This window comes from Crinia signifera, chromosome 3, assembly GCF_055691185.1.
Source record: "Crinia signifera chromosome 3, ASM5569118v1, whole genome shotgun sequence".
NCBI lineage: Eukaryota > Metazoa > Chordata > Amphibia > Anura > Myobatrachidae > Crinia > Crinia signifera.
The window spans coordinates 322,363,179-322,391,051 of NC_139219.1; the positions used below are offsets into that span (position 1 = coordinate 322,363,179).

At 48.9% G+C, this 27,873-nt stretch overlaps 1 protein-coding gene across 1 annotated transcript in view; it reads right to left on the reverse strand.

The window, feature by feature from the left end:
- The window catches only part of XKR6 (XK related 6), a 167,416-nt gene that overhangs the window by 15,025 nt on the left and 124,518 nt on the right, over nt 1–27,873 (reverse strand). The window contains exon 2 of the mRNA XM_083178776.1: nt 7,671–7,867. Within this exon, the coding sequence (XP_083034902.1) occupies nt 7,671–7,867 (197 nt within the window). The remainder of the gene's footprint in view (nt 1–7,670; nt 7,868–27,873) is intronic.

Genomic DNA, 27,873 nt, shown 5'->3' on the forward strand with positions numbered 1-27,873 from the left:
CCTGGGACTGGAGGTAGGCTGTACGGTGTATGTCCCTGGGTCTGCAGGTAGGCTGTATGGTGTATGTCCCTGGGTCTGTAGGTAGGCTGTACGGTGTATGTCCCTGGGTCTGGAGGTAGGCTGTACAGTGTATGTCCCTGGGTCTGCAGGTAGGCTGTATGGTGTATGTCCCTGGGACTGGAGGTAGGCTGTACGGTGTATGTCCCTGGGTCTGGAGGGAGGCTGTACGGTGTAAGTCCCTGGGTCTGGAGGTAGGCTGTACGGTGTATGTCACTGGGACTGGAGGTAGGCTGTACGGTGTATGTCCCTGGGTCTGGAGGTAGGCTGTACGGTGTATGTCCCTGGGTCTGGAGGGAGGCTGTACGGTGTATGTCCCTGGGTCTGCAGGTAGGCTGTACGGTGTATGTCCCTGAGTCTGCAGGTAGGCTGTACGGAGTATGTCCCTGGGTCTGCAGGTAGGCTGTACGGTGTATGTCCCTGGGTCTGCAGGTAGGCTGTACGGTGTATGTCCATGGGTCTGTAGGTAGGCTGTACGGTGTATGTCCCTGGGTCTGAAGGTAGGCTGTACGGTGTATGTCCATGGGTCTGAAGGTAGGCTGTATGGGGTATGTCCCTGGGTCTGCAGGTAGGCTGTACGGTGTATGTCCCTGGGTCTGTACGTAGGCTGTACGGTGTAGGTCTCTGGGTCTGGAGGTAGGCTGTACGGTGTATGTCCCTGGGACTGGAGGTAGGCTGTACGGTGTATGTCCCTGGGTCTGCAGGTAGGCTGTACGGTGTATGTCCCTGGGTCTGGAGGTAGGCTGTATGGTGTATGTCCCTGGGTCTGAAGGTAGGCTGTACGGTGTATGTCCCTGGGTCTGAAGGTAGGCTGTACGGTGTATGTCCCTGGGTCTGCAGGTAGGCTGTATGGTGTATGTCCCTGGGTCTGCAGGTAGGCTGTACGGTGTATGTCCCTGGGTCTGTACGTAGGCTGTACGGTGTAGGTCTCTGGGTCTGGAGGTAGGCTGTACGGTGTATGTCCCTGGGACTGGATGTAGGCTGTATGGTGTATGTCCCTGGGTCTGGAGGGAGGCTGTACGGTGTATGTCCCTGGGTCTGCGGGTAGGCTGTACGGTGTATGTCCCTGGGTCTGGGGGTAGGCTGTACGGTGTATGTCCCTGGGTCTGCAGGTAGGCTGTACGGTGTATGTCCCTGGGTCTGGAGGTAGGCTGTACGGTGTATGTCCCTGGGTCTGGAGGTAGGCTGTATGGTGTATGTCACTGGGACTGGAGGCTGTATGGTGTATGTCCCTGGGTCTGGAGGTAGGCTGTACGTTGTATGTCCCTGGGTCTGCAGGTAGGCTGTACGGTGTATGTCCCTGGGTCTGCGGGTAGGCTGTACGGTGTATGTCCCTGGGTCTGGAGGTAGGCTGTACGGTGTATGTCCCTGGGTCTGGAGGTAGGCTGTACGGTGTATGTCCATGGGTCTGTAGGTAGGCTGTACGGTGTATGTCCCTGGGTCTGGAGGGAGGCTGTACGGTGTATGTCCCTGGGTCTGCAGGTAGGCTGTACGGTGTATGTCTCTGGGTCTGGAGGTAGGCTGTACGGTGTATGTCCCTGGGTCTGCAGGTAGGCTGTATGGTGTATGTCCCTGGGTCTGTAGGTAGGCTGTACGGTGTATGTCTCTGGGTCTGCAGGTAGGCTGTACGGTGTATGTCCCTGGGTCTGGAGGTAGGCTGTACGGTGTATGTCCCTGGGTCTGGAGGTAGGCTGTACAGTGTATGTCCATGGGTCTGTAGGTAGGCTGTACGGTGTATGTCCCTGGGTCTGGAGGGAGGCTGTACGGTGTATGTCCCTGGGTCTGCAGGTAGGCTGTACGGTGTATGTCTCTGGGTCTGGAGGTAGGCTGTACGGTGTATGTCCCTGGGTCTGCAGGTAGGCTGTACGGTGTATGTCCCTGGGTCTGTAGGTAGGCTGTACGGTGTATGTCTCTGGGTCTGCAGGTAGGCTGTACGGTGTATGTCCCTGGGTCTGGAGGTAGGCTGTACGGTGTATGTCCCTGGGTCTGGAGGTAGGCTGTACGGTGTATGTCCCTGGGTCTGGAGGTAGGCTGTACGGTGTATGTCCCTGGGTCTGCAGGTAGGCTGTACGGTGTATGTCCCTGGGTCTGCAGGTAGGCTGTACGGTGTATGTCCCTGGGTCTGTACGTAGGCTGTACGGTGTAGGTCTCTGGGTCTGGAGGTAGGCTGTACGGTGTATGTCCCTGGGACTGGGGGTAGGCTGTACGTTGTATGTCCCTGGGTCTGCAGGTAGGCTGTACGGTGTATGTCCCTGGGTCTGGAGGGAGGCTGTATGGTGTATGTCCCTGGGTCTGCGAGTAGGCTGTACGGTGTATGTCCCTGGGTCTGGAGGTAGGCTGTTCGGTGTATGTCCCTGGGTCTGCAGGTAGGCTGTACGGTGTATGTCCCTGGGTCTGGAGGTAGGCTGTATGGTGTATGTCCCTGGGTCTGCAGGTAGGCTGTATGGGGTATGTCCCTGGGTCTGCAGGTAGGCTGTACGGTGTATGTCTCTGGGTCTGGAGGTAGGCTGTACGGTGTATGTCCCTGGGTCTGCAGGTAGGCTGTATGGTGTATGTCCCTGGGACTGGAGGTAGGCTGTACGGTGTATGTCCCTGGGTCTGCAGGTAGGCTGTACGGTGTATGTCCCTGGGTCTGCAGGTAGGCTGTACGGTGTATGTTCCTGGGTCTGGGGGTAGGCTGTACGGTGTATGTCCCTGGGTCTGCAGGTAGGCTGTACGGTGTATGTCTCTGGGTCTGGGGGTAGGCTGTACGGTGTATTTCCCTGGGACTGGAGGTAGGCTGTACGGTGTATGTCCCTGGGTCTGCAGGTAGGCTGTACGGTGTATGTCCCTGGGACTGGAGGTAGGCTGTATGGTGTATGTCCCTGGGTCTGGAGGGAGGCTGTATGGTGTATGTCCCTGGGTCTGCAGGTAGGCTGTATGGTGTATGTCCCTGGGCCTGCACGTAGGCTGTACGGTGTATTACCCTGGGACTGGAGGTAGGCTGTACGGTGTATGTCTCTGGGACTGGAGGTAGGCTGTACGGTGTATGTCCCTGGGTCTGTAGGTAGGCTGTACGGTGTATGTCCCTGGGTCTGCAGGTAGGCTGTACGGTGTATGTCCCTGGGACTGGGGGTAGGCTGTATGTCCCTGGGACTGGAGGTAGGCTGTACAGTGTATGTCCCTGGGTCTGGAGGTAGGCTGTACGTTGTATGTCTCTGGGTCTGGAGGTAGGCTGTACGGTGTATGTCCCTGGGTCTGCAGGTAGGCTGTACGGTGTATGTCCCTGGGTCTGCAGGTAGGCTGTACGGTGTATGTCCCTGGGTCTGGAGGTAGGCTGTACGGTGTATGTCCATGGGTCTGTAGGTAGGCTGTATGGTGTATGTCACTGGGTCTGGAGGTAGGCTGTACGGTGTATGTCCCTGGGTCTGGAGGGAGGCTGTACGGTGTATGTCCCTGGGTCTGTAGGTAGGCTGTATGCAGGGCCGGTGCTAGGGTGTCCGGCGCCCTCCTGCAAACCATACATTTTGCGCCCTTTCACATTGCCATTGCAACAAGCTGCAGCCCGATTGTGGGAGCGTATGCAACATGCGATCCTACGGAGGATCTCGGGTGCATGTACATGTTTGCATACACCATCTCAGTGCTGTGTCCGCAAAATGTTGTAGGGCACTAAAGGTGCCCATACACGCTGCAAGAATCGCATACGTTATGGGCTAGATTGCATCGCATCGCACGGCATGCATGCAATGTGTAAAGCAGTACAAAAAGTATGTGCAGCACTCGTGACTGAGGGGGAAAGGAGGTGAGGGAAGGAGGAGATGGAAGAAGAGGGGAGGAGATAGAGGGGGCGGAGTGATGAGGACTGGCAGCGGCACTGGCACAGCACACTGAGAAGAGGGAAGGAAGGGGAGGCGGCGCTGCTGCCTGTTCGTCATTTGATTGACAGCTGACAGGCGCAGGGAGCAATGGGTAGGGGGCGTATCCGGACATGACATGTCATCCAGGCATTCACAGACCGCGCTACATGAGTCAGCGCAAGTGTCCGTGTGGAAGAGGGGGCAGGTTGAAGGAGGAGGACAGTGTGTGCGCGGTGCAGGGAGCTGCTCAGCCTTCTCTTTTGGTGCACCACACCTGTGACAATCCCTACTCTGTCTCAAACCAAGCTGCTCAGCCTCTCCATACTGCTGCCCGTTGTCAGACAGGCGCTGCGGACGGCGTGCAGGAGGCAGTGACAGGGAGGGCTGAGGGAGCTTTAGCAGAGCAGGGAGGGAGACAGCGCCCTTTCAGCATGGTGCCTCCCTGCTTTGCAGGAGCTGCTGAGTGGGTAGCGCCGGCCCTGGCTGTATGGTGTATGTCACTGGGTCTGGAGGTAGGCTGTACGGTGTATGTCCCTGGGTCTGGAGGTAGGCTGTACGGAGTATGTCTCTGGGTCTGGAGGTAGGCTGTACGGTGTATGTCCCTGAGTCTGCAGGTAGGCTGTACGGTGTATGTCCCTGGGTCTGGAGGTAGGCTGTACAGTGTATGTCCCTGGGTCTGTAGGTAGGCTGTACGTGTATGTCTCTGGGTCTGGAGGTAGGCTGTACGGTGTATGTCACTGGGTCTGTAGGTAGGCTGTACGGTGTATGTCCATGGGTCTGGAGGTAGGCTGTACGGTGTATGTCCCTGGGTCTGCAGGTAGGCTGTACGGTGTATGTCTCTGGGTCTGGAGGTAGGCTGAGCGGTGTATGTCCCTGGGTCTGCAGGTAGGCTGTATGGTGTATGTCCCTGGGTCTGCAGGTAGGCTGTACGGTGTATGTCCCTGGGTCTGGAGGTAGGCTGTACGGTGTATGACCCTGGGTCTGCAGGTAGGCTGTACGGTGTATGTCCCTGGGTCTGGGGGTAGGCTGTACGGTGTATGTCCCTGGGTCTGGGGGTAGGCTGTATGGTGTATGACCCTGGGTCTGCAGGTAGGCTGTACGGTGTATGTCCCTGGGTCTGGGGGTAGGCTGTACGGTGTATGTCCCTGGGTCTGGGGGTAGGCTGTACGGTGTATGTCCCTGGGTCTGCAGGTAGGCTGTACGGTGTATGTCACTGGGACTGGATGTAGGCTGTACGGAGTATGTCCCTGGGCCTGCAGGTAAGCTGTATGGTGTATGTCCCTGGGTCTGCAGGTAGGCTGTACGGTGTATGTCCCTGGGTCTGCAGGTAGGCTGTACGGTGTATGTCTCTGGGTCTGGAGGGAGGCTGTACGGTGTATGTCTCTGGGTCTGGAGGTAGGCTGAGCGGTGTATGTCCCTGGGTCTGCAGGTAGGCTGTATGGTGTATGTCCCTGGGTCTGCAGGTAGGCTGTACGGTGTATGTCCCTGGGTCTGGAGGGAGGCTGTATGGTGTATGACCCTGGGTCTGCAGGTAGGCTGTATGGTGTATGTCCCTGGGTCTGGAGGTAGGCTGTATGGTGTATGTCTCTGGGTCTGTAGGTAGGCTGTATGGTGTATGACCCTGGGTCTGCAGGTAGGCTGTACGGTGTATGTCACTGGGACTGGAGGTAGGCTGTACGGTGTATGTCCCTGGGCCTGGAGGTAGGCTGTACGGTGTATGTCTCTGGGTCTGGGGGTAGGCTGTACGGTGTATGTCCCTGAGTCTGCAGGTAGGCTGTACGGTGTATGTCACTGGGACTGGATGTAGGCTGTACGGTGTATGTCCCTGGGTCTGGAGGTAGGCTGTACGGTGTATGTCCCTGGGTCTGGAGGTATGCTGTACGGTGTATGTCCCTGGGACTGCAGGTAGGCTGTACGGTGTATGTCCCTGGGTCTGGAGGTAGGCTGTACGGTGTATGTCCCTGGGTCTGGAGGTAGGCTGTACGGTGTATGTCCCTGGGTCTGGAGGTAGGCTGTACGGTGTATGTCCCTGGGTCTGCAGGTAGGCTGTACGGTGTATGTCCCTGGGACTGGAGGTAGGCTGTACGGTGTATGTCACTGGGTCTGGAGGTAGGCTTTACGGTGTATGTCCCTGGGACTGCAGGTAGGCTGTACGGTGTATGTCCCTGGGTCTGGAGGTAGGCTGTACGGTGTATGTCCCTGGGTCTGCAGGTAGGCTGTACGGTGTATGTCCCTGGGTCTGCAGGTAGGCTGTACGGTGTATGTCTCTGGGTCTGGAGGGAGGCTGTACATGTATGTCCCTGGGTCTGGAGGTAGGCTGTACGGTGTATGTCTCTGGGTCTGGAGGTAGGCTGAACGGTGTATGTCCCTGGGTCTGCAGGTAGGCTGTACGGTGTATGTCCCTGGGTCTGGAGGGAGGCTGTATGGTGTATGACCCTGGGTCTGCAGGTAGGCTGTACGGTGTATGTCCCTGGGTCTGCAGGTAGGCTGGACGGTGTATGTCCCTGGGTCTGGAGGTAGGCTGTACGGTGTATGTCCCTGGGTCCGCAGGTAGGCTGTACGGTGTATGTCCCTGGGTCTGGAGGTAGGCTGTACGGTGTATGTCCCTGGGTCTGGAGGTAGGCTGTATGGTGTATGTCACTGGGACTGGAGGTAGGCTGGATGGTGTATGTCACTGGGACTGGAGGTAGGCTGTACGGTGTATGTCCCTGGGTCTGCAGGTAGGCTGTACGGTGTATGTCCCTGGGTCTGCAGGTAGGCTGTACGGTGTATGTCCCTGGGTCTGCAGGTAGGCTGTACGGTGTATGTCACTGGGTCTGCAGGTAGGCTGTACGGTGTATGTCACTGGGACTGGAGGTAGGCTGTACGGTGTATGTCACTGGGTCTGGAGGTAGGCTGTACGGTGTATGTCACTGGGTCTGGAGGTAGGCTGTACGGTGTATGACCCTGGGACTGGAGGTAGGCTGTACGGTGTATGTCCCTGGGTCTGCAGGTAGGCTGTATGTGTATGTCAGGGGCATAGAATGGGTAATGAATGTCTCTGTAGCCGGAGGGGTAGGGTTGCTTTTGTATGTCCCTGGGGTGAGGGTGGGGTTTATTCCAGTGCCATGTTGGTAGAGTACGTTCTCGAGAATGGGGGGTATGGTGGACTACAGATACATTCCAGAAGCCGGGGGTTGGTTATGGAGAGTACTGCATATCCCAGGAGGGAGCTCCGGTTATCCCAATAACACAGGGAAGTGTTTGCGAGCTGCAGCAGATGATAGCTTTCAGTTTGTGTCCAACGGGCCCGGCAGAGGGGTTGCATGATACTGGCCCACCGGGATCTTTCTCTGTTGCCCAGTGACCCAATCTGCCAGTGCTCCCATAACACACCCATGGCACCACTTCTTCTGGTGAAGACACCCTCCTGCAATATCAATGTAGAAATGCACACTCCGGCACACACTGTGGTTTGCATCTGCAAAGTAAAAGTAAAATTGCGCAAACATCGGTAGTGCGCTCACCTCTGAATCAGGTCCTCTGTAAGGAAAGGTTGGTGCTCACAATGATTATTAAGAACCATCGCAGTGGCGGAACTTGTGGGCCTCCCTCCTCCACCCCAACCCTCGTTCACAATATGAAACACGGCAGTGGGTGACAGGGAGAGAAAGAGGGTGACAGGGAGACAGTTTTAGCAAGAGGGAGAGAGCGAGAGAGAAGGATCTGGGAGGAGCAAACAAAAAGTAGATACAGCTCCCTCCTGTGGTCATAAAGAAAACTGCATTAACTTACATGGAAGTGTGTCTGCGCGGTTCTTCTGTATCATTATGCAGAGTTGTAGCACCAGTTGGGGGGCGCTCTCGAGGAAGGTCTCCAGGAGGCGCAGCATGTTAACGTCTGCATATTCGTACATCATAGCCCAATAAAACCGACGTTGGTGTTCCTTTTGCCTCTGGCTCTGAATGCCCAAGTACATGGTTCGAATGTATCTGGAGAGAAAACAAGACAATTAATATACATTGTTCTTGGTATTTACCAACTCGCAAACAGTCCAGAAACAGCATTTCCTCAGTGAGCCGGTCAATAAAGTGTTACCCTTGCAGCAAGGACTTGCCCAATTTACTTACAATCAATCGAGATTTCATCAAAATTGCAGGAATTGAGGGCAAATCGTTCTGGTGTGCACCCTACATAACAGTTACAGGTCAGGATGTTGATCCATAAGCTGGGATCCCTGCTAATGCATTACAATTACAATTGGACGGAATTTCACATCCGCTTCCTTGTGGCTGTGCAATTTCACGCAGACATAAATCGTGCCACAAGTACTAGCATTGTACGTGGCTGGAACGATTGTCTGTGACTTGTAGATAAACATAAAGACCCGCAAGTGGCCTGGGGCCTACACACCGGGGATTTCACACGGGGATTCTCACTGGATCGTTTAGAGAATTCCCCTACATCGCTCCGTGCGTAGAAGCCATAGTTATAGCGATGCACGACCCTGCGCTTCCCAGCATGCTGGAAAACACTGACCCTGACAGATGGCTCAGCGCTGACACATCGTTCATCGCAGCATCTCCTCGTGTGTATGCACCTTTACTTTCACATACTGTGTAGCTGTGTAAAATTAGCATGTTGTATTTTCCATTCTAACCACAAGATGGAGCTCTAGGACAATGTTGATATGAATCACTCTTCAGCATTTTTATCCTTCAGTATTGCTGACCTAAATTAACCTCAAGTAAGTGTCCATGTTACATGCACAGCGTACAATCACAGCACGCTACACCGCAGCTAGAATCGTTTTAGGCAAAGTACAACATTCTGGCGGAATAAGTCCCATATCTTTAGAACTGAACATACGTGTGTGTATATATATATATATATATATATATATATATTTATATCAGAAACTGTTATGTACAGATACATACCACAAGGGGAGTGAGTAAAAGGGAAAGGTGGTCCTTATCACAGCAACAATAAGATAACTGTTCATTGTTATTATTATTACCGTTAGGGGCACAGTGGTATTGGTGGCAGAGGAAGCTGGCGTTGCGGGTGTGGAGTCGGGTGTGGTATAATATAATATACTCAGACGTCGGAATCCCGACTGCACAGCGGGGGGAGCGCAATGAAGCCCCTTGCGGGCTCGCTGCGCTCGCCACCTATTTTATTCTCCCTCTATGGGGCTCGTGGACCCCCACGAGGGAGCAGTCGGGATTGCGACGTCGGAGTAATGACTGTCGGAATCCCGACTGTCGGGGAGCCGTCCGGCACCCGTGGAGTCTACTCAGATTCAAAGTGGTCTGGCTGTCTGCATGGAATCCAGTGGCATAACTAGAAATTTTGCTCCTCCAACCCAAAAATGTTTCTGGCATCCCCGCCTCCCCTTACACCACACACCGTAATGCAAGCCTATCATATTTAAGTTCCATATGCATAAACCTCTGAGGTACTAATGTATCATATAGCTTCCCTTCTGGACCTACAAGCAATGCTATTCCTGCTGCCTGTCCTTGTGTTTCCCTCCTATATCCTTATAGATTGTAAGCTTGCAGCAGGGCCCTCCTACCTCCAAGTCTGTCTGTTGTTACCCAGTTTGTTTTATCACTGTCTACTATTGTAAAGCGCAACGGAATCTGCTGCGCTATATAAGACACTGTAACGGAATCTGCTGCGCTATATAAGACACTGTAACGGAATCTGCTGCGCTATATAAGACACTAACGGAATCTGCTGCGCTATATAAGACACTGTAACTGAATCTGCTGCGCTATATAAGACACTGTAACGGAATCTGCTGCGCTATATAAGAGACTGTAACGGAATCTGCTGCGCTATATAAGACGCTGTAACGGAATCTGCTGCGCTATATAAGACGCTGTAACGGAATCTGCTGCGCTATATAAGACACTGTAACGGAATCTGCTGTGCTATATAAGACACTGTAACGGAATCTGCTGCACTATATAAGACGCTGTAACGGAATCTGCTGCGCTATATAAGATGCTGTAACGGAATCTGCTGCGCTATATAAGACACTGTAACGGAATCTGCTGCGCTATATAAGACACTGTAACTGGATCTGCTGCGCTATATAAGACACTGTAACGGAATCTGCTGCGCTATATAAGACACTGTAACGAAATCTGCTGCGCTATATAAGACACTGTAACGTAATCTGCTGCGCTATATAAGACACTGTAACGGAATCTGCTGCTCTATATAAGACACTGTAACTGGATCTGCTGCGCTATATAAGACACTGTAACGGAATCTGCTGTGCTATATAAGACACTGTAACGGAATCTGCTGTGCTATATAAGACACTGTAAAGAAATCTGCTGCGCTATATAAGACACTGTAACGGAATCTGTGGCGCTATATAAGACGCTGTAACGGAATCTACTGCGCTATATAAGAAACTGTAACGGAATCTGCTGCGCTATATAAGACACTGTAACAGAATCTGCTGCGCTATATAAGACACTGTAACGGAATCTGCTGCGCTATATAAGACACTGTAACGGAATCTGCTGCGCTATATAAGACGCTGTAACGGAATTTGCTGCACTATATAAGACACTGTAACGTAATCTACTGCGCTATATAAGACATTGTAACGGAATCTGCTGCTCTATATAAGACACTGTAACTGGATTTGCTGCGCTATAAAAGACACTGTAACGGAATCTGCTGCGCTATATAAGACACTGTAACGTAATCTACTGGGCTATATAAGAAACTGTAACGGAATCTGCTGCGCTATATAAGACACTGTAACAGAATCTGCTGCGCTATATAAGACACTGTAACGGAATCTGCTGCGCTATATAAGACACTGTAACGGAATCTGCTGCGCTATATAAGACACTGTAACGGAATCTGCTGCGTTATATAAGACGCTGTAACGGAATTTGCTGCACTATATAAGACACTGTAACGTAATCTACTGCGCTATATAAGACATTGTAACGGAATCTGCTGCTCTATATAAGACACTGTAACTGGATTTGCTGCGCTATAAAAGACACTGTAACGGAATCTGCTGCGCTATATAAGACACTGTAACGTAATCTACTGGGCTATATAAGACACTGTAACGTAATCTGCTGCGCTATATAAGACGCTGTAACGGAATCTGCTGCGCTATATAAGACGCTGTAACGGAATCTACTACGCTATATAAGTCACTGTAACGGAATCTACTACGCTATATAAGTCACTGTAACGGAATCTGCTGCGCTATATAAGAAGCTGTAATGGAATCTGCTGCGCTATATAAGAAGCTCTAACGGAATCTGCTGCACTATATAAGACACTGTAACAGAATCTGCTGCGCTATATAAGACACTGTAACGGAATCTGCTGCGCTATATAAGACACTGTAACGGAATCTGCTGCGCTATATAAGACATTGTAACGGAATCTGCTGCGCTATATAAGACACTGCAACAGAATCTGCTGCGCTATATAAGACGCTGCAACAGAATCTACTGCGCTATATAAGAAACTGTAAATAAATAAATAATGCCCCTTACACTATGCTCACCACACACCATTATGCCCCTTACACTATACCTGCCACACACCATAATGCCCCTTAGACTATACCTGCCACACACCGTAATGCCCCTTACACTATAAGCCACACACCATAATGCCCCTTATACTATACGGGCCACACATCGTAATGCCCCTTACACTATACGCCACGCATCGTAATGTCCCTTACACTATACGCCACACACTGTAATACCCCTTACACTATACGCCACGCATTGTAATGTCCCTCACACTATATGCCACACACTGTAATACCCCTTACACTATACGCCACGCATCGTAATGTCCCTCACACTATACGCCACACACTGTAATACCCCTTACACTATACGCCACGCATCGTAATGTCCCTCACACTACATGCCACACACTGTAATACCCCTTACACTATACGCCACGCATGGTAATGTCCCTTAAACTATACGCCACACACTGTAATGCCCCTTACACTATACGCCCACACTGTAATGTCCCTTACACTATACGCCACCCGCTGTAATGCCCCTTACACTATACGCCACACACTGTAATGCCCCTTACACTATACGCCACACACTGTAATGCCCCTTACACTATACGCCACACACTGTAATACCCCTTACACTATACGCCACGCATCGTAATGTCCCTCACACTATATGCCACACACTGTAATACCCCTTACACTATACGCCACGCATCGTAATGTCCCTTAAACTATACGCCACACACTGTAATGCCCCTTACACTATACGCCCACACTGTAATGTCCCTTACACTATACGCCACCCACTGTAATGCCCCTTACACTATACGCCACACACTGTAATGCCTCTTACACTATACGGCACACACTGTAATGCCCCTTACACTATACGCCACACATCGTAATGTCCCTTACACTATACGCCACACATCGTAATGTCCCTTACACTATACGCCACACACTGCAATGCCCCTTACACTATACGCCAGTGACAGAACTGAGAGCCAGACGCACCAGGGGTGGGGAAGAGAGGAAGGGAGGTTTGCAGTATTTGCGTGCACACATGGGTTTTGCACTACTTGTGCTCCCTGTAGATTGTGCTGGCTCCCCCAAGCCACCGCGGGGTCTGCAGCAGCATTGTTAAGCCACTGATGGAATCTGCTATAATGGACCTGCAAAAATGGCTGCTGCCATTGGCTATTGGCAACGTCAACTTGCTTCATTCTAAGAAGCTTTAGTAAATGTACCCCAATCTCTCTGCATGTTACCTCAGCCCCACCTGCAGTGCAACATGGTTTTGCTCATTTGTGTGCTTTATTTAATTGCTAACAAATCTGAATCAGGCTGATAGTTCAAACCTTTATAAATTGTAATTGTCCCAATTTAGAGGAAGACCAAACGGTTCTGACAGAGACAGTTCCAATTTTGCCTCCATCCGCGAGTGGGAAAGCCTCTTTATCACGGAAGGGAGCGGGACAGGGATACAAGAGCAGGGGAATCCACAGGAAGTCTGATGTGCACACGAGAAACCCTTCCCCCATACTTAGTCATATATCTCCCATTCCTGTAATCGTCTGCATCTCAGCGTAATCACACTAAGCAAATACGATGCACTAATGCGGCTCACAGTTGTGAAACTATCATAGTAAATCTTCTCACGGGCTATTAAATCCTACTTCCAATTTACTGTACAACTAATATCTTGGCCAAGCCTGTACTTACATTAATCTATTACACTTTGCCGGAATACATGATGCTATGTAACGCAAGGAGATTGTAATACATCAAGTGTAATGAACATGCTAAGCAACATAATGAGCTATCTGGGACTGGTGTCAGGGGAAGACCAGAGACGGGTTCCAGGCAAATCCCAACGTCGGAACATTCATTTACAAAGTGTACAATAAAGACTGGACAATCGCTGCTGTACACAGAAATATACTCTGTACTGTATATAATCTGTACTGGGCTGTATACATGCTGTACTGTATACTCTGCACTGTATATACTCTGCACTGTATATACGCTGTGCTATATTCTCTGTTCTGTATATAATCTGTACTGGGCTGTATACATGCTGCACTGTATACTCTGCACTGTATATACTCTGTGCTGTATATACACTGTGCTATATTCTCTGTACTGTATATAATCTGTACTGGGCTGTATACATGCTGTACTGTATACTCTGCACTGTATATACTCTGCACTGTATATACGCTGTGCTATATTCTCTGTTCTGTATATAATCTGTACTGGGCTGTATACATGCTGCACTGTATACTCTGCACTGTATATACTCTGTGCTGTATATACTCTGTACTGTATATGCTCTGTACTGTATATGCTCTGTACTGTATATGCTGTACTCTATATACTCTGTACTGTATATGCCCTGTACTGTATATGCTCTGTACTGTATATGCTCTGTACTCTATATACTCTGTACTGTATATACCCTGTACTGTATATACTCTGTACTGTATATGCCCTGTACTGTATATGCTCTGTACTGTATATGCTCTGTACTCTATATACTCTATGCTATATATACTCTGTACTGTATATGCTCTGTACTGTATATACTCTGTGCTGTATATGCTCTGTGCTGTATATGCTCTATGCTATATATACTCTGTACTGTATATACTCTGTGCTGTATATGCTCTGTGCTGTATATGCTCTATGCTATATATACTCTGTACTGTATATACTCTGTGCTGTATATGCTCTGTGCTGTATATGCTCTATGCTATATATACTCTGTACTGTATATACTCTGTACTGTATATACTCTGTGCTGTATATGCTCTGTGCTGTATATGCTCTATGCTATATATACTCTGTACTGTATATGCCCTGTACTGTATATGCTCTGTACTGTATATGCTCTGTACTCTATATACTCTGTACTGTATATACCCTGTACTGTATATACTCTGTACTGTATATGCTGTACTCTATATACGCTGTACTGTATATACGCTGTACTGTATATACTTTCTACTATATATATATATATATATATATATATATATATATATACTTTGGGTACTCTTTACCTAGCACGGCGCCCATCGCGGGCATCGCGGCCATCAAATGCACTAAAAAAACGGGTGTGACGCGATGGCCGCGATTTCCCATAGAGATCAATGTTAAAAGTGTGATTGGACGCGATTTTACTGTTCAATGCCCGCGATTTTTCCATAGGAAACAATGTTAAATGGGCCACAGAGCCCTAATAGTGCCCCTGAAGTCTGAAATGGCCCCCACAATTGTTAACGCCACCCCACGATCAACGTGAACCCGAAGTGTGGCGAGCGCAGCGAGCCCGCGAGGGGCGGCGGTACGCGTCCTCCGAACCTTTTCATACCCCCACTATCCACGTTGGCGTGGAGTTGAGAATAGAATAGTGTGGCGAGCGTAGCGAGCCACCGAGCCCGAAGCGTGGCGAGCGCAGCGAGCCCCGCGAGGGGACGCGGATACCTTCACAGGTAAACGCGTCCCTTCGCGGGCTTCACAGGTATCCGCGTCCGCTCGCCACGCTTCGGGCACGGTGGCTCGCTGCGCTCGCCACACTATTTTATTCTCAACTCCACGCCGACGTGGATAGTGGGGGTATGAAAAGGTCGGAGGACGCGTACCACCGCCCCTCACGGGCTCGCTGCGCTCGCCACGCTTCGGGTTCACGTTGATCGTGGGGTGGCGTTAACAATTGTGGGGGCCATTTCAGACTTCAGGGAGACTATTAGGGCTCTGTGGCCCATTTAACATTGTTTCCTATGGAAAAATCGCGGGCATTGAGGCATTGAACAGTAAAATCGCGTCCAATCACACTTTTAACATTGATCCCTATGGGAAATCGCGGGCATCGCGTCGCACCCGTTTTTTTAGTGCATGCGATGGCCGCGATTTTTTCCCCCCGATGACCGCGATGGACATCGTGGGCGCCGTGCTAGGTAAAGAGTACCATACTTTGTAATGTATATACTCTGTACTGTATACACTCTGTGCTGTATATTCTCTGGGTTGCATTTGCTCTGTGCTATATGCACTCTGTACTATATACCCTGTACTGTATACTCTGGACTGTATGTTCTCTGTGCTGTATACGCTCTGTATTGTATACACTCTGTAGTGTATATATGCTGGGCTGTACATACTCTGTACTATATACCTTGTACTGTATACTCTGGGCTGTATGTACTCTGTACTGTATATACTCTGTACTATATACCCTGTACTGTATACTCTGGGCTGTATGTACTCTGTATTGTATATACTCTGTGCTGTATACGCTCTGTACTGTATACACTCTGTATAGTATATATGCTGGGCTGTATATACTATGTACTGTATATACTCTGTGCTGTTTACACTCTGTATTGTATACACTCTGTAGTGTATATATGCTGGGCTGTATATAGTCTGTGCTGTATACGCTCTGTATTGTATACACTCTGTATAGTATATATGCTGGGCTGTATATACTCTGTGCTGTATACGCTCTGTACTGTATATATGCTGGGCTGTATGTCCTCTGTACTGTATATACTCTGTGCTGTATACGCTCTGTACTGTATACACTCTGTATAGTATATATGCTGGGCTGTATATACTCTGTGCTGTATACGCTCTGTACTGTATACACTCTGTATAGTATATATGCTGGGCTGTATATACTCTGTGCTGTATACGCTCTGTACTGTATATATGCTGGGCTGTATGTACTCTGTACTGTATATACTCTGTGCTGTATACACTCTGTACTGTATACACTCTGTATAGAATATATGCTGGGCTGTATATACTCTGTGCTGTATACGCTCTGTACTGTATACACTCTGTATAGTATATATGCTGGGCTGTATATACTCTGTGCTGTATACGCTCTGTACTGTATATATGCTGGGCTGTATGTACTCTGTACTGTATATACTCTGTGCTGTATACGCTCTGTACTGTATACACTCTGTATAGTATATATGCTGGGCTGTATATACTATGTACTGTATATACTCTGTGCTGTATATGCTCTGTACTGTATAGTATATATGCTGGGCTGTATATACTCTGTACTGTATATACTCTGTGCTGTATACGCTCTGTATTGTATACACTCTGTAGTGTATATATGCTGGGCTGTATATACTCTGTACTGTATATACTCTGTGCTGTATACGCTCTGTATTGTATACACTCTGTAGTGTATATATGCTGGGCTGTATATACTCTGTACTGTATATACTCTGTGCTGTATACGCTCTGTATTGTATACACTCTGTAGTGTATATATGCTGGGCTGTATATACTCTGTACTGTATATACTCTGTGCTGTATACGCTCTGTATTGTATACACTCTGTAGTGTATATATGCTGGGCTGTATATACTCTTTACTGTATACACTCTGTAGTGCAGGGGTGGCCAACCGGTCAGAGGTAAAGAGACGAAAAATATTGGTAGTCAAGCTAAAGAGCCGACATCATGCGCGCGCCGAAGGCGCATGCGCCAAAAAAAGGGGCATACTCTATTTTGACCCCTTGGGTGGGTGTGATACAAATATGCCTCCAATAGTGCATTGCCATATATACATATGCCCCCAATAGTGCCAGATACACATATGCCCCCCACGGTGCCAGGTATGCACCACACGGTGCCGGGTATGCCCCCACAGTGTCACAAACTGCTATGCCCCCACAGTGCCACAAACTGCTATGCCCCCACAGTGCAAATTTCCCAGCAGCAGCACTCACCATTGTTGCTGCTGCTGCCAGGCGAGGAGAGGACAGTCTGGTGTCCCCCTGCAGTCCTCCTGTCATGTCACTGATGGGAGGAGAGCACAGCACACTGCGCGTCTCCTCCCCCCTCACTTCCCTGTGACTGGGCCGTCCACCAATCAAAGCTCGCTGGCCAGCTCCTGATTGGCTGCTGGCCCGCGAGCTCTGATTGGCGGACGGCCCAGTCACAAGGATGCACAGTAAGGGGTAGGAGAGATGAGCGATGCGCGCTCTCCTCCCCTCAGAAGGAGAAGGGATTCAGGGAACAGGCAGCAGGGGGGACTGGGACAGACGGTGGGCGGCGGGCAGCAGGAGCCGCACTTTACAAGGGGGAGAGCCGCATGAGGCTCAAGAGCCACGGGTTGGCCACCACTGCTGTAGTGTATATATGCTGGGCTGTATATACTCTGTACTGTATATACTCTGTGCTGTATACGCTCTGTATTGTATACACTCTGTAGTGTATATATGGGCTGTATATATTTTGTACTGTATATACTCTGCGCTGTATACGCTCTGTAATGTATACACTCTGTACTGTATATACTCTCTACTATATATACTTTGTAATGTTTATACTCTATGCTATTTTTGCATTTTACAACCGTAACAACCTGTCGTATTCGTATTTTTACATAAATACAAATTACTACGCCATCTAGAATACGCCGCAAATTTACATTACTCCAATATCATTTTGACGTATACTAGGCGTATTCTAGCACAAGTCGTAAAAGAATACTCCACAAAATACGACTCCATACGACATCGAAACATACAAATCTCAAAAATACGTCACCTTTGTAAATTATGCTCCGGAATAGGAATGTGTAAATGAAATACTCCACCGATAACAGTCGTATCAAAACAGGAATACGACTGACATAGCCGTATTCTTAGTAAATTGTGCCCATTATGTTATGCCCATACACGGTACAATTGCTGGGTGCGATGAGATGCGCGCTCCCGTCCCACATCTCATCACACACCTCAGGTGTATGTACTAGATCTCATCTCATCGCATTGCAAAACCTATGCAATGAGATGCGATATTGTATACAATAATTGTACCGTGTATGGGCACCTTAATACTAAATAATAGATATTATTTTCATGGTTCCTAACTGAAAATGTCCATTTTGGCCTTAACGGTTAACGACCTGCCCCGTCCGTCCCTCTGAGATGCATACAAGACGACGCTGTGCCAGTCAGGAGCGGCTGCGCCTAGGGTGACCAACTCATCCCTTTAATCCGGGACACATATTAATTACACAGGTTCTGTGGCTGGCTTTCACTTGGTTTTAAACTGCCACAGAACCTGTGTAATTAATGTGTCCCGGATTAAAGGGATGAGTTGGTCACCCTAGCTGCGCCGCTGTCAGTACCGTAGAACGCAGCCAGCGCTATCATGCAGATTTCTCCCAGGCTGATTACAGCGAGGTTAAATATCCCCTGAGCAGATTAGTCGGTGGAGCTCCAGGGGGAGAGCTTCTAATGGGCTCTAAGTGATAGGCTGCTCTGTACACTTGGGGCCACCAATTTCCATTGAAGTTACCAGGTGCCGTATGTGGAAAGCAAGTCATTTTGTATCTGGAAGAAACCATATCGCTTTTCAAGGGGAGCCAATATATTTTTACATTGTTTCTGTACTGAGCAAATACTGTCCGCTTTTGCATGTAGCCCGCAGACGTTGGCCAGCTTTATTTGAACACATCCCACCCAAATGTAACTCTCTCTGCACATGTTACATCGGGTGCAGTTAAAATACCGGTGGTCGGGATCCCGGCGTTCACAATCCCGACCGCCGAAATCCCAACACTTTCTCCCTCCGTGGGTGTCCACGACACCCCTGGAGGGAGAATAAATTAGCGTGCCGAGCGTAGCGAGGCACCGGCCCCGCTGCGTGGCGAGCGCAGCGAGCCTGCAAGGGGGGGCGATCCACGTCCCCCCCTTTTTCGTCGGTCGGGATTTCGGCGGTCGGGATTCCGGCATCGGGATTTTGAACGCCGGCATCCCGACTGCCAGGATTTCATACTGAATCCATTACATCTGCCCCACCTGCAGTGCAGCATGGTTTTTGCCTTATAAATGATTGCCCCTTTAAAAAAAAATACAGAGTTCAGCGGGCAACCCGCGCGCCTGCCGATCTTGGATGCTGCAGCTCCAGGAAACATTTTATTTCTGTTTGTATCTTATTTATTTATTTACAGTTTCTTATATAGCGCAGCATATTCTGTTGCGCTTTACTTGATTCCTTAACCTGAGCCAATCAGTCACCAAGCTACTCAGTGGTCATGTGATGGCAGCCGAAGGAGGAGGAGTAATGCTACTTATGCTATGAATATTCCAAAGCCTTTCTCCATGCTACAAAATAATATGTCCTGTGACTGTGGTTGCCATGGTAATTGCATGACACTTTGCAAATTGTAAATGGCAGCTTGATTTAAAACCCTAAGGACAAATGAACAAGTCTACATGACTCCCACTTGTGAATGTTAGAGAAGGACACGATAAGTTTCGGAAGCAGCGAGACGGGCGCCATTTCTAATCGTGTGACTCTAGATATAGGTCTCCCAAAACTCACTAACGCTTTCTAATAACTGTGTGAACCGTCCTCAGGATAACACAGTCTTCATACCATCTCCTACTTGGTTTTATCAATAATTTATGACAATTCTCCAGCCTTTAAATACCATTTTATAATATGAAACGCTGATGAACTTTTAATTGAATCTCGACTTTCTAATAAATTAAAACAGGATTTTATGTTCTGGGAAATTTCCATTCTGTGCTCAATAACTATGAATATATATCATTATAAAGGAGGAATTGTGGACCAGGCTCCCACAAGTTCTATCTTGTCTCTTGCTATAGATTAAATGCATTACTGCAGCGCTTTAATACAGAGCTGGTCGGAAATTGTGCACAATTTAAAGAAAATAAAAAAATGCGATGTTTTCATTGCAGATTTGATTGAATCTCCCGGATATTTAGCTTTGTGATTCTTTTGTTCCCTATATCTATATGTATAAAAGGCTAACTACTCCTCACCTCTATGAGGCAAAGTACCACCACTGACACTCGACGGACCAAATTACTCCTTTGTGTGCGAAAAGATGTCATAAGAGATAGTGAAAGCAATTTTTGCAGGGACACTGATCTGTTTCAATCTTGCTAGATATAGAGAGAGGTGTGAAGACAGAGATTGGTGGTAGGAGCAGATAGGGACAGGGGTGGAGAGTTTTTGAACGGTCACAGTTCAAAGTGAAAAGTAAAAACTGTCACAGCACAAAGTGAAAGTACATTGCAAAAGCCATCATTTTGACAGACTTTTAACTAGTACCTATTAATACTGCAAGTGACAGGTGCTTGACGTGCTGATATCTTTTGGACAATGTAGTTACCAAGTGTCTATATTTTGGAAATGCTGGAAAGAGAAGCCCCATCTGATCAGGTTAGGCTGAAGCCCACCCAACCATACTCCAACATACTGTTTGGATACCCTCCAGACGTCTTCAAATGTGCTGCTCCCACCCTCTGCTGCAGGGCCTGGTAGCATCCCTGCCGCTAATTATCGGTAAACGGCCAAATATGCCAGGAAAAAAGACTTACATTTCCGGGCCTATTTGGTCAGATCCGTGCAGGCTGCAGTGTGTAATAAAATAAATAATTAAAAAAAAAAACGGCGTTGGGTCTCCCCCCATGGTTTAAAAAAAAAAGGGAAAAATTGGCGTAGGGCTCCGCTGATTTTTAAAACCAGCCCCAGGGCCGGGTCTGAATTCCAAAATACAGAGGACAAAATAAATAGGGGTCCCCCCGTATTTGACGAACCAGCCCAAGGCACAACCAGCCAGCAGGGTAATGTCACAGCCAGGGACACTTATTATATAAGGTCCCACGGGCAAAACATTAACCTTACCGACCAGTCAGCCTGGGCAGGCATCCTGGGAGAGTAGGGACCCCCCCAACAAAGGGGTCTCCCCCTACAGAACTTACCTGCCCAGGCTGAAGCCTGGTGCTGTCCCCGATGCCCCTGGAGCAGTTTGCATCGGGATGATGAAAGTGGTGAAAAATAGAAATAAAAGCTATTGTCTAATACTGTGGAACATCCTTATCTTGAGAACAAGCATAATATGCTGGGTGGGAGAAGGAACCTTGGTTCTGTGTAAATCATTACCGTTTTATTTATAAGGTGTCATAGAACTCTGATGCGAAGGACAACTCAACACACACAAAAAAAATTACCTATGTAAACAGAACTGGGAAAGAGTTTGGGCAGGTGAGGTAGAGAGTTCCAGGAGAAAGGAGCAGCACAAAATAAGTTTTCGGAGCAGCAGTGATAGGAGGTAAACAGAGGAGGGAGGGGGTGAGCAGGTCAGTGGCAGATCTAAAAGCTCACTAGGGAGGGTATTTTGGATGGTATAGAAAGCCAGTGAAGGGATTTGCAGAAGAATGGAACAGATTGCATGTGGCAAGAGGGAACTTTTATATACATATCATAAATCAGTGAGCAATAATAGAAACCCCAATGTCTTACTGCAATCTCGCTGCAAGGTGAAGTTGCTCCCCATTACTGTGCATTTACTGGTTTGCAGATAGTAACTCATACAGAAGGGTATGAGGATTGAGGATCACTAAAGAGACAACCACGCCATTCTATCCTACATTGCCGTCATCCCTAGGCTTCTTAGCAATTCAGTAATCAGGAGCCGCTGAGCCTCATACCTCCAGCATCTACGGAGCTGAAGGAATAGCTGCTATTTACATCACTGACAGCCAAGATGACAATCCTTGGTCATAAAATAGGTGTATATTACGCATCTAGACTGACATATCATCTTCAGCCGAACCTACTGCAAGGCTGGAAAATCCTGCTCATATCACAGAACATCACTGGGTACAGTTATCATATATACAGTGTATCACCTATTCACAGATATGTACTGTATGAGCACATGATCTCAATGTGATGTCAAACAACACACAGGGAGACAAGAAGGGGTGAGTACAATGTCATCAACACACAGGAGACAGGAAGGGGCTAGAACAATGTCACCCAACACACAGGAGACAGGAAGGGTGAGAACAATGTCACCAACACACGGGAGACAGGAAGTGGTAAGAACAATGTCACCCAACACACAGGAGACAGGAAGCACTGAGTACGATGTCACACAACACACAGGGAGACAAGAAGGGGTGAGTACAATGTCATCAACACACAGAAGACAGGAAGGGGCTAGAACAATGTCACCAAACACACAGGAGACAGGAAGGGGTGAGAACAATGTCACCCAACACACAGGAGACAGGAAGGGGTGAGAACAATGGCACCAACACACGGGAGACAGAAAGCACTAAGTACGATGTCACCAAACACACAGGAGACAGGAAGCACTAAGTACGATGTCACACAACACACAGGAGACAGGAAGCACTGAGTACGATGTCACCCATCACGCAGGAGACAGGAAGGGGAGAGTACGATGTCACCCATCACACAGGAGACAGGAAGGGGTGAGTACAATGTCACACAATGCACAGGAGACAGGAAGCACTGAGTACGAGGTCACTCAACACATCACACAGGAGACAGGAAGGGGTGAGTACGATGTCACCCATCACACAGGAGACAGGAAGGGGTGTGTACAATGTCACCCATCACACAGGAGACAGGAAGGGGTGAGTACGATGTCACCCATCACACAGGGAGACAGGAAGGGGTGAGTACGATGTCACCCATCACACAGGAGACAGGAAGGGGTGAGTACGATGTTACCCATCACACAGGAGACAGGAAGGGGTGAGAACAATGTCACCCATCACACAGGAGAAAGGAAGGGGTGTGTACAATGTCACCCATCACACAGGAGACAAGAAGCACTGAGTACGATGTCACCTAACGCACAGGAGACAGGAAGCACTGAGTACGATGTCCCCCAACACACAGGAGACAGGAAGCACTGAGTACGATGTCACCCATCACGCAGGAGACAGGAAGGGGTGAGTACGATGTCACCCAACACACAGGAGACAAGAAGCACTGAGTACGATGTCACCCAACACACAGGAGACAGGAAGCACTGAGTACGATGTCACCCAACACACAGGAAGCACTGAGTATGATGTCACCCATCACACAGGAGACAGGAAGGGGTGAGTACGATGTCACCCATCACACAGGAGACAGGAAGGGGTGTGTACAATGTCACCCATCACACAGGAGACAGGAAGGGGTGTGTACAATGTCACCCATCACACAGGAAGGGGTGTGTACAATGTCACCCATCACTCAGGAGAAAGTAAGGGGTGAGTACAATGGGTACTTGTTTCCTAGCACGGTGCCCGTCATGGGTCATCGCATACCTTAAGTTAAGGTATGCGATGGACGCGACCAACACGATTTTTGGGCTATTTTTCGCCTTTTTCCCGACAATTAAAAAATCGTGTCCATCGCATGCCTTAACTTAAGGTATGCGATGAGACCAATGCGATTTTACATTGAATGCATTGTATTCAATGTTAAATTCCCACATTCCTGTATGTAAAATTGGGTCCATTGTATGCCATTATAATGGCATACAATGCGACCGATGCGATGAACCCGATTTTACATAGGGAACAATGTTAAATGGCCCAATGGACCCGATTTTTGATTGTATACCCACCCTGATGGGTAATTTGTATGTGAAATGCCCCCCATTGTTAACGCCACCCCACGATGAACGCCAACCCGAAGTGTGGCGAGCGCAGCGAACCTTTGATGGGCGGCAGTACGTGTCCTCCGACCTTTTCATACCCCGACTATCCACGTCAGCGGGGAGTTGACTTTGTATAGTGTGGCTAGTGCAGCGAGCCACCGAGCCCGAAGCATGGCGAGCGCACCGAGCCCCGCGAGGGGACGCGTAATACCTGTGAAGGAATGCGCGTCGGGCTCGCCGACGTGGGTAGTGGGGCTATGAAAAGGTCGGAGGATGCGTACCGCCGCCCCTCGCGGGCTCTCTGCGCTCGCCACGCTTTGGGTTGGCGTTCATCGTGGGGTGGCGTTAACAATGGGGGGGCATTTGACCCATCAGGGTGGGGATACAATGAAAATTGTGGTCTGGAGGGCATTTAACATTGGGGCCAATGTTAAGTCGGGTCTCAGGACCATTTTACATTGGTTCCAATGTAAAAATCACGTCGATCGCATCGCATGCGATTTGGTCGCATGCGATTTTTTTAGGACCCGATGGATACAATTTTTATCGCTGGCGCCGTGCTAGGAAACAAGTACCGTACAATGTCACCCATCACACAGGAGATAGGAAGGGGTGTGTACAGTGTTAGTAAATACCCCGACAAGGAACACTAGAACATACAATGTGCCATTTATAAACTTGTCGTTGCTGACTTGCAGCTACAGTATATGTAAGCATAGAGAGAATTGACATTTTTTATGACGCGCACACTATTAGGCTACTTACAAACCCATGTTCTACCTTCTCCTACCCAGAAGGATAACATGACAACACGCATCTCCTGTACTGTACAGACAATATGGACGTCAGGTCTCTGCGGTGCGACACGGGATTACCCTTGTCATAAATAGAGATCAGGCATTATCAGCGCACTCTTCTATTAATCCACTGCTCGCATCCATTCCCAGCCATCTCCAGGGACCGGGGCTGATTAGGTTGCAGCGCCGGTCGCCGCCTCTCTGAGCAGCACACTATTTATGTAAATATGAAAGATAGGAGGTGAGGAGTAATCATAGGAAAATAGAGGCATTAATCCTGCAAGACCTATTAATTCTCCGGCACGGAGCCGCTGCAGGAAGAGCCGTCAGCATTGTGATCAATGGGTGGATAAGAGAGCTCCCTCTGTACTCTCTCACAGAACCAGATTACCCAAGTGTTCCTTAAATCATCCGCTCTTGTGGTCAGTGTGCTCCAGGGGAAGCGGCGCGCACAGTACCCCAATCATCAGCGGAATCGTGGTCACTGGAAGCATAGGTGACGTAGCTCATTATACAAATACCATGACAAGCCCTTTCCCTGATGTACAGCCGTGCATCTGAATGGGCGATGACTGACACGCCCACTTTGAGATGCTCAAATCCCGCTTGGTGCAGCTTTAGATGCAACCATCGGTTGCGCCATCGAAAACATAAAGCAGACGCAGATTTCGGTCAGAGTATGGCCTCCGATGTGGGGGGTTATGCGTGAGTCCACAACCAGTTCAGTGGCACGTAATTCTCCCATAGGACGCTCGTTCCATGAGTCCGCTTATCCACACCTCTCTAATAGAAACGCCCACGCCCGTACGTCCGTCGGTCACATTCATTACAGCAAAAAAAAAAAGAAACTCTGCGTGGAACACACCTAAGTGATAGGCTGGGGGTGTGAGCTACGGTAGGGACCATAGGAGGACATAGGAACATAGGAGGTTATTCTGGTTGACACACACTGCTGCAAAGATCGCAGAGCTGCATGTCTTTTTAAGCACACCTGCCACTCGCACAGGCTGCCGCCCCCTAACAGGGCGAATTCGCCCACAAGGCTGCGAATGGATGTTTTACATAAGCAGCCATTTGCAGCCTCCGGGGCCAAACCAACATCATTTGGAAGGTACACTCTCAGGTGTCTTAGCTTTGCGTGTAATCTGGAGGGGAATATGGCAGGCAGCTGGCATCCGGTGATGTCAGCTGCCCGCACCCGCGCCACTATCATAGGACCACAGATGAAACACTGGGCATTCCCATGGTTGCGACTACCTGCCACCGCCCCATGCCCTGCTACAAAATAAAGACCAAGGGCAAGATTTAATGAGATGCGGTTTTCTGCCTTTTGAGATTTTTTCGCTAAAATTGGCCGAATTCGCACGTTTTCCCTGCAAATCCGCATCTCATTAAATAGTCTAAATCTTCCCCCCAAAAAATGCGATTTTGAAAAATGCGATAAGGTGCGATTTCAGAACCTTACTAAAAATCGCATCCTATTAAATCTCACCCCATCTTATCTAGTGTACGCGATTCCTTGTCACACAAAATGATATATATATATATATATATATATATACACACACTCACACACACACACACATATGCTTAAAATGCACTAACCAATGGTAAGTGCTCTCCGGCAGATGGTATTTATTTATTTATAAATCAGCTGAAACCCTTTAATTGCACACAGGAAGCATCTATCCAATTAATGGTGTGACCTCTGCCGACGACTGATTGCTTCCCGCTTTATTATGAGTCTATTAGAAGCGCTGTGAATACTCAATTGTAGCCTGTTTTTAATTTGTAATTAACTAACAGAAAGCTCAGTGTTCTGAGCTGGTGTTTTTGCTTTTTTTTTTTTTTTGAGAATATTTTGTGGAATTGTAGATTATTTCCATTTTAATTCCATCAAGTGCGAAAACAAAGTGAAAAATTACCATTTAAATTTGTACACAGTATACTAGAGAACCACTTGGCCCATCTACACTGGCCATGTGCATACTAAAGCCGGCCGTACACTTATGCGACTTCTCAGAGGGAGAAGTCGTATAAGATTTCCCTTGACCCGTCCGACAGCTACCAGGGCGGCAGGATCGTGTACAATACACGGTATGCGACCCCAGCAAGTGTTGTCCGATCCTACAGATCCTACATGCAGCACCTTCTAGGGGCTCTGATTCGTTGCCCACGGGACCGTGCATTGGGTCATGCGATTTGCCCGATTTCACTGAATTTTTCAGCCCGATGCATCGGAATCAGTTGAAATCGGTCAAAATCGCATAAGTGTAAGGCCAGCTTCAAACTTAAACATTATAGTTAATTTGTTGGGAGCCAATTAACCTACCAGTATATTTTTGGGTGGTGTAGAACCTAAGCACACACAGGGAGAATATAAAAACTACACACAGTTAGGGCCATGGTGGTATTCCGCATCCGCTTGCCACGCTTCGGGCTCGGTGGCTCGCTGCACTCGGCACACTATATAAAATCAGCTCCACGCTGACGTTGATAGTGGGGGTATGAAAAGGTCGGGAGGACGCGTTCCGCCAACCCTCGCCACGCTTCGGGGTGGAGTGGATAGTGGGGGGATACCTAAATCCCATTGAATGTCATACAAGTGTAGGTACTCTTTACTTAGAAGGGCGCCCATCATGGCCATCTCGGGCATTGAATGCACTAAAAAATCGGGTGCGATGCGACCGACAAGATGCCCGAGATTTCCCATAGGGAACAATGTTAAATGTCTCAATTGACCCGATTTTCCTGTTCAATGCCTCAATTGACCCAATTTTTCCATAGGAAACAATGTTAAATGGGCCACAGAGGCCAAATAGGCACCCTGAAGTGTATAATGGCCACCCGAATTGTTAACGCCACCCCACAATCAACGTGAACCCGAAGCGTGGCGAGCGCAGCGAGCCCGCGAGGGGCGGCGGTACGTGTCCTACGACCTTTTCATACCCCCACTATCCACGTCGGCGTGGAGTTGAGAATAGAAAGTGTGGCGAGCGCAGCGAGCCACCGAGCCCGAAGCGTGGCGAGCGCAGCGAGCCCGGCGGATACCTTCACAGGTATCCGCGTCCCCTCGCGGGCTTCACAGCTGTCCGCGCTCGCCACGCTTTGGGCTCGGTGGCTCGCTGCGCTCGCCACACTTTCTATTCTCAACTCCACGCCGACGTGGATAGTGGGGGTA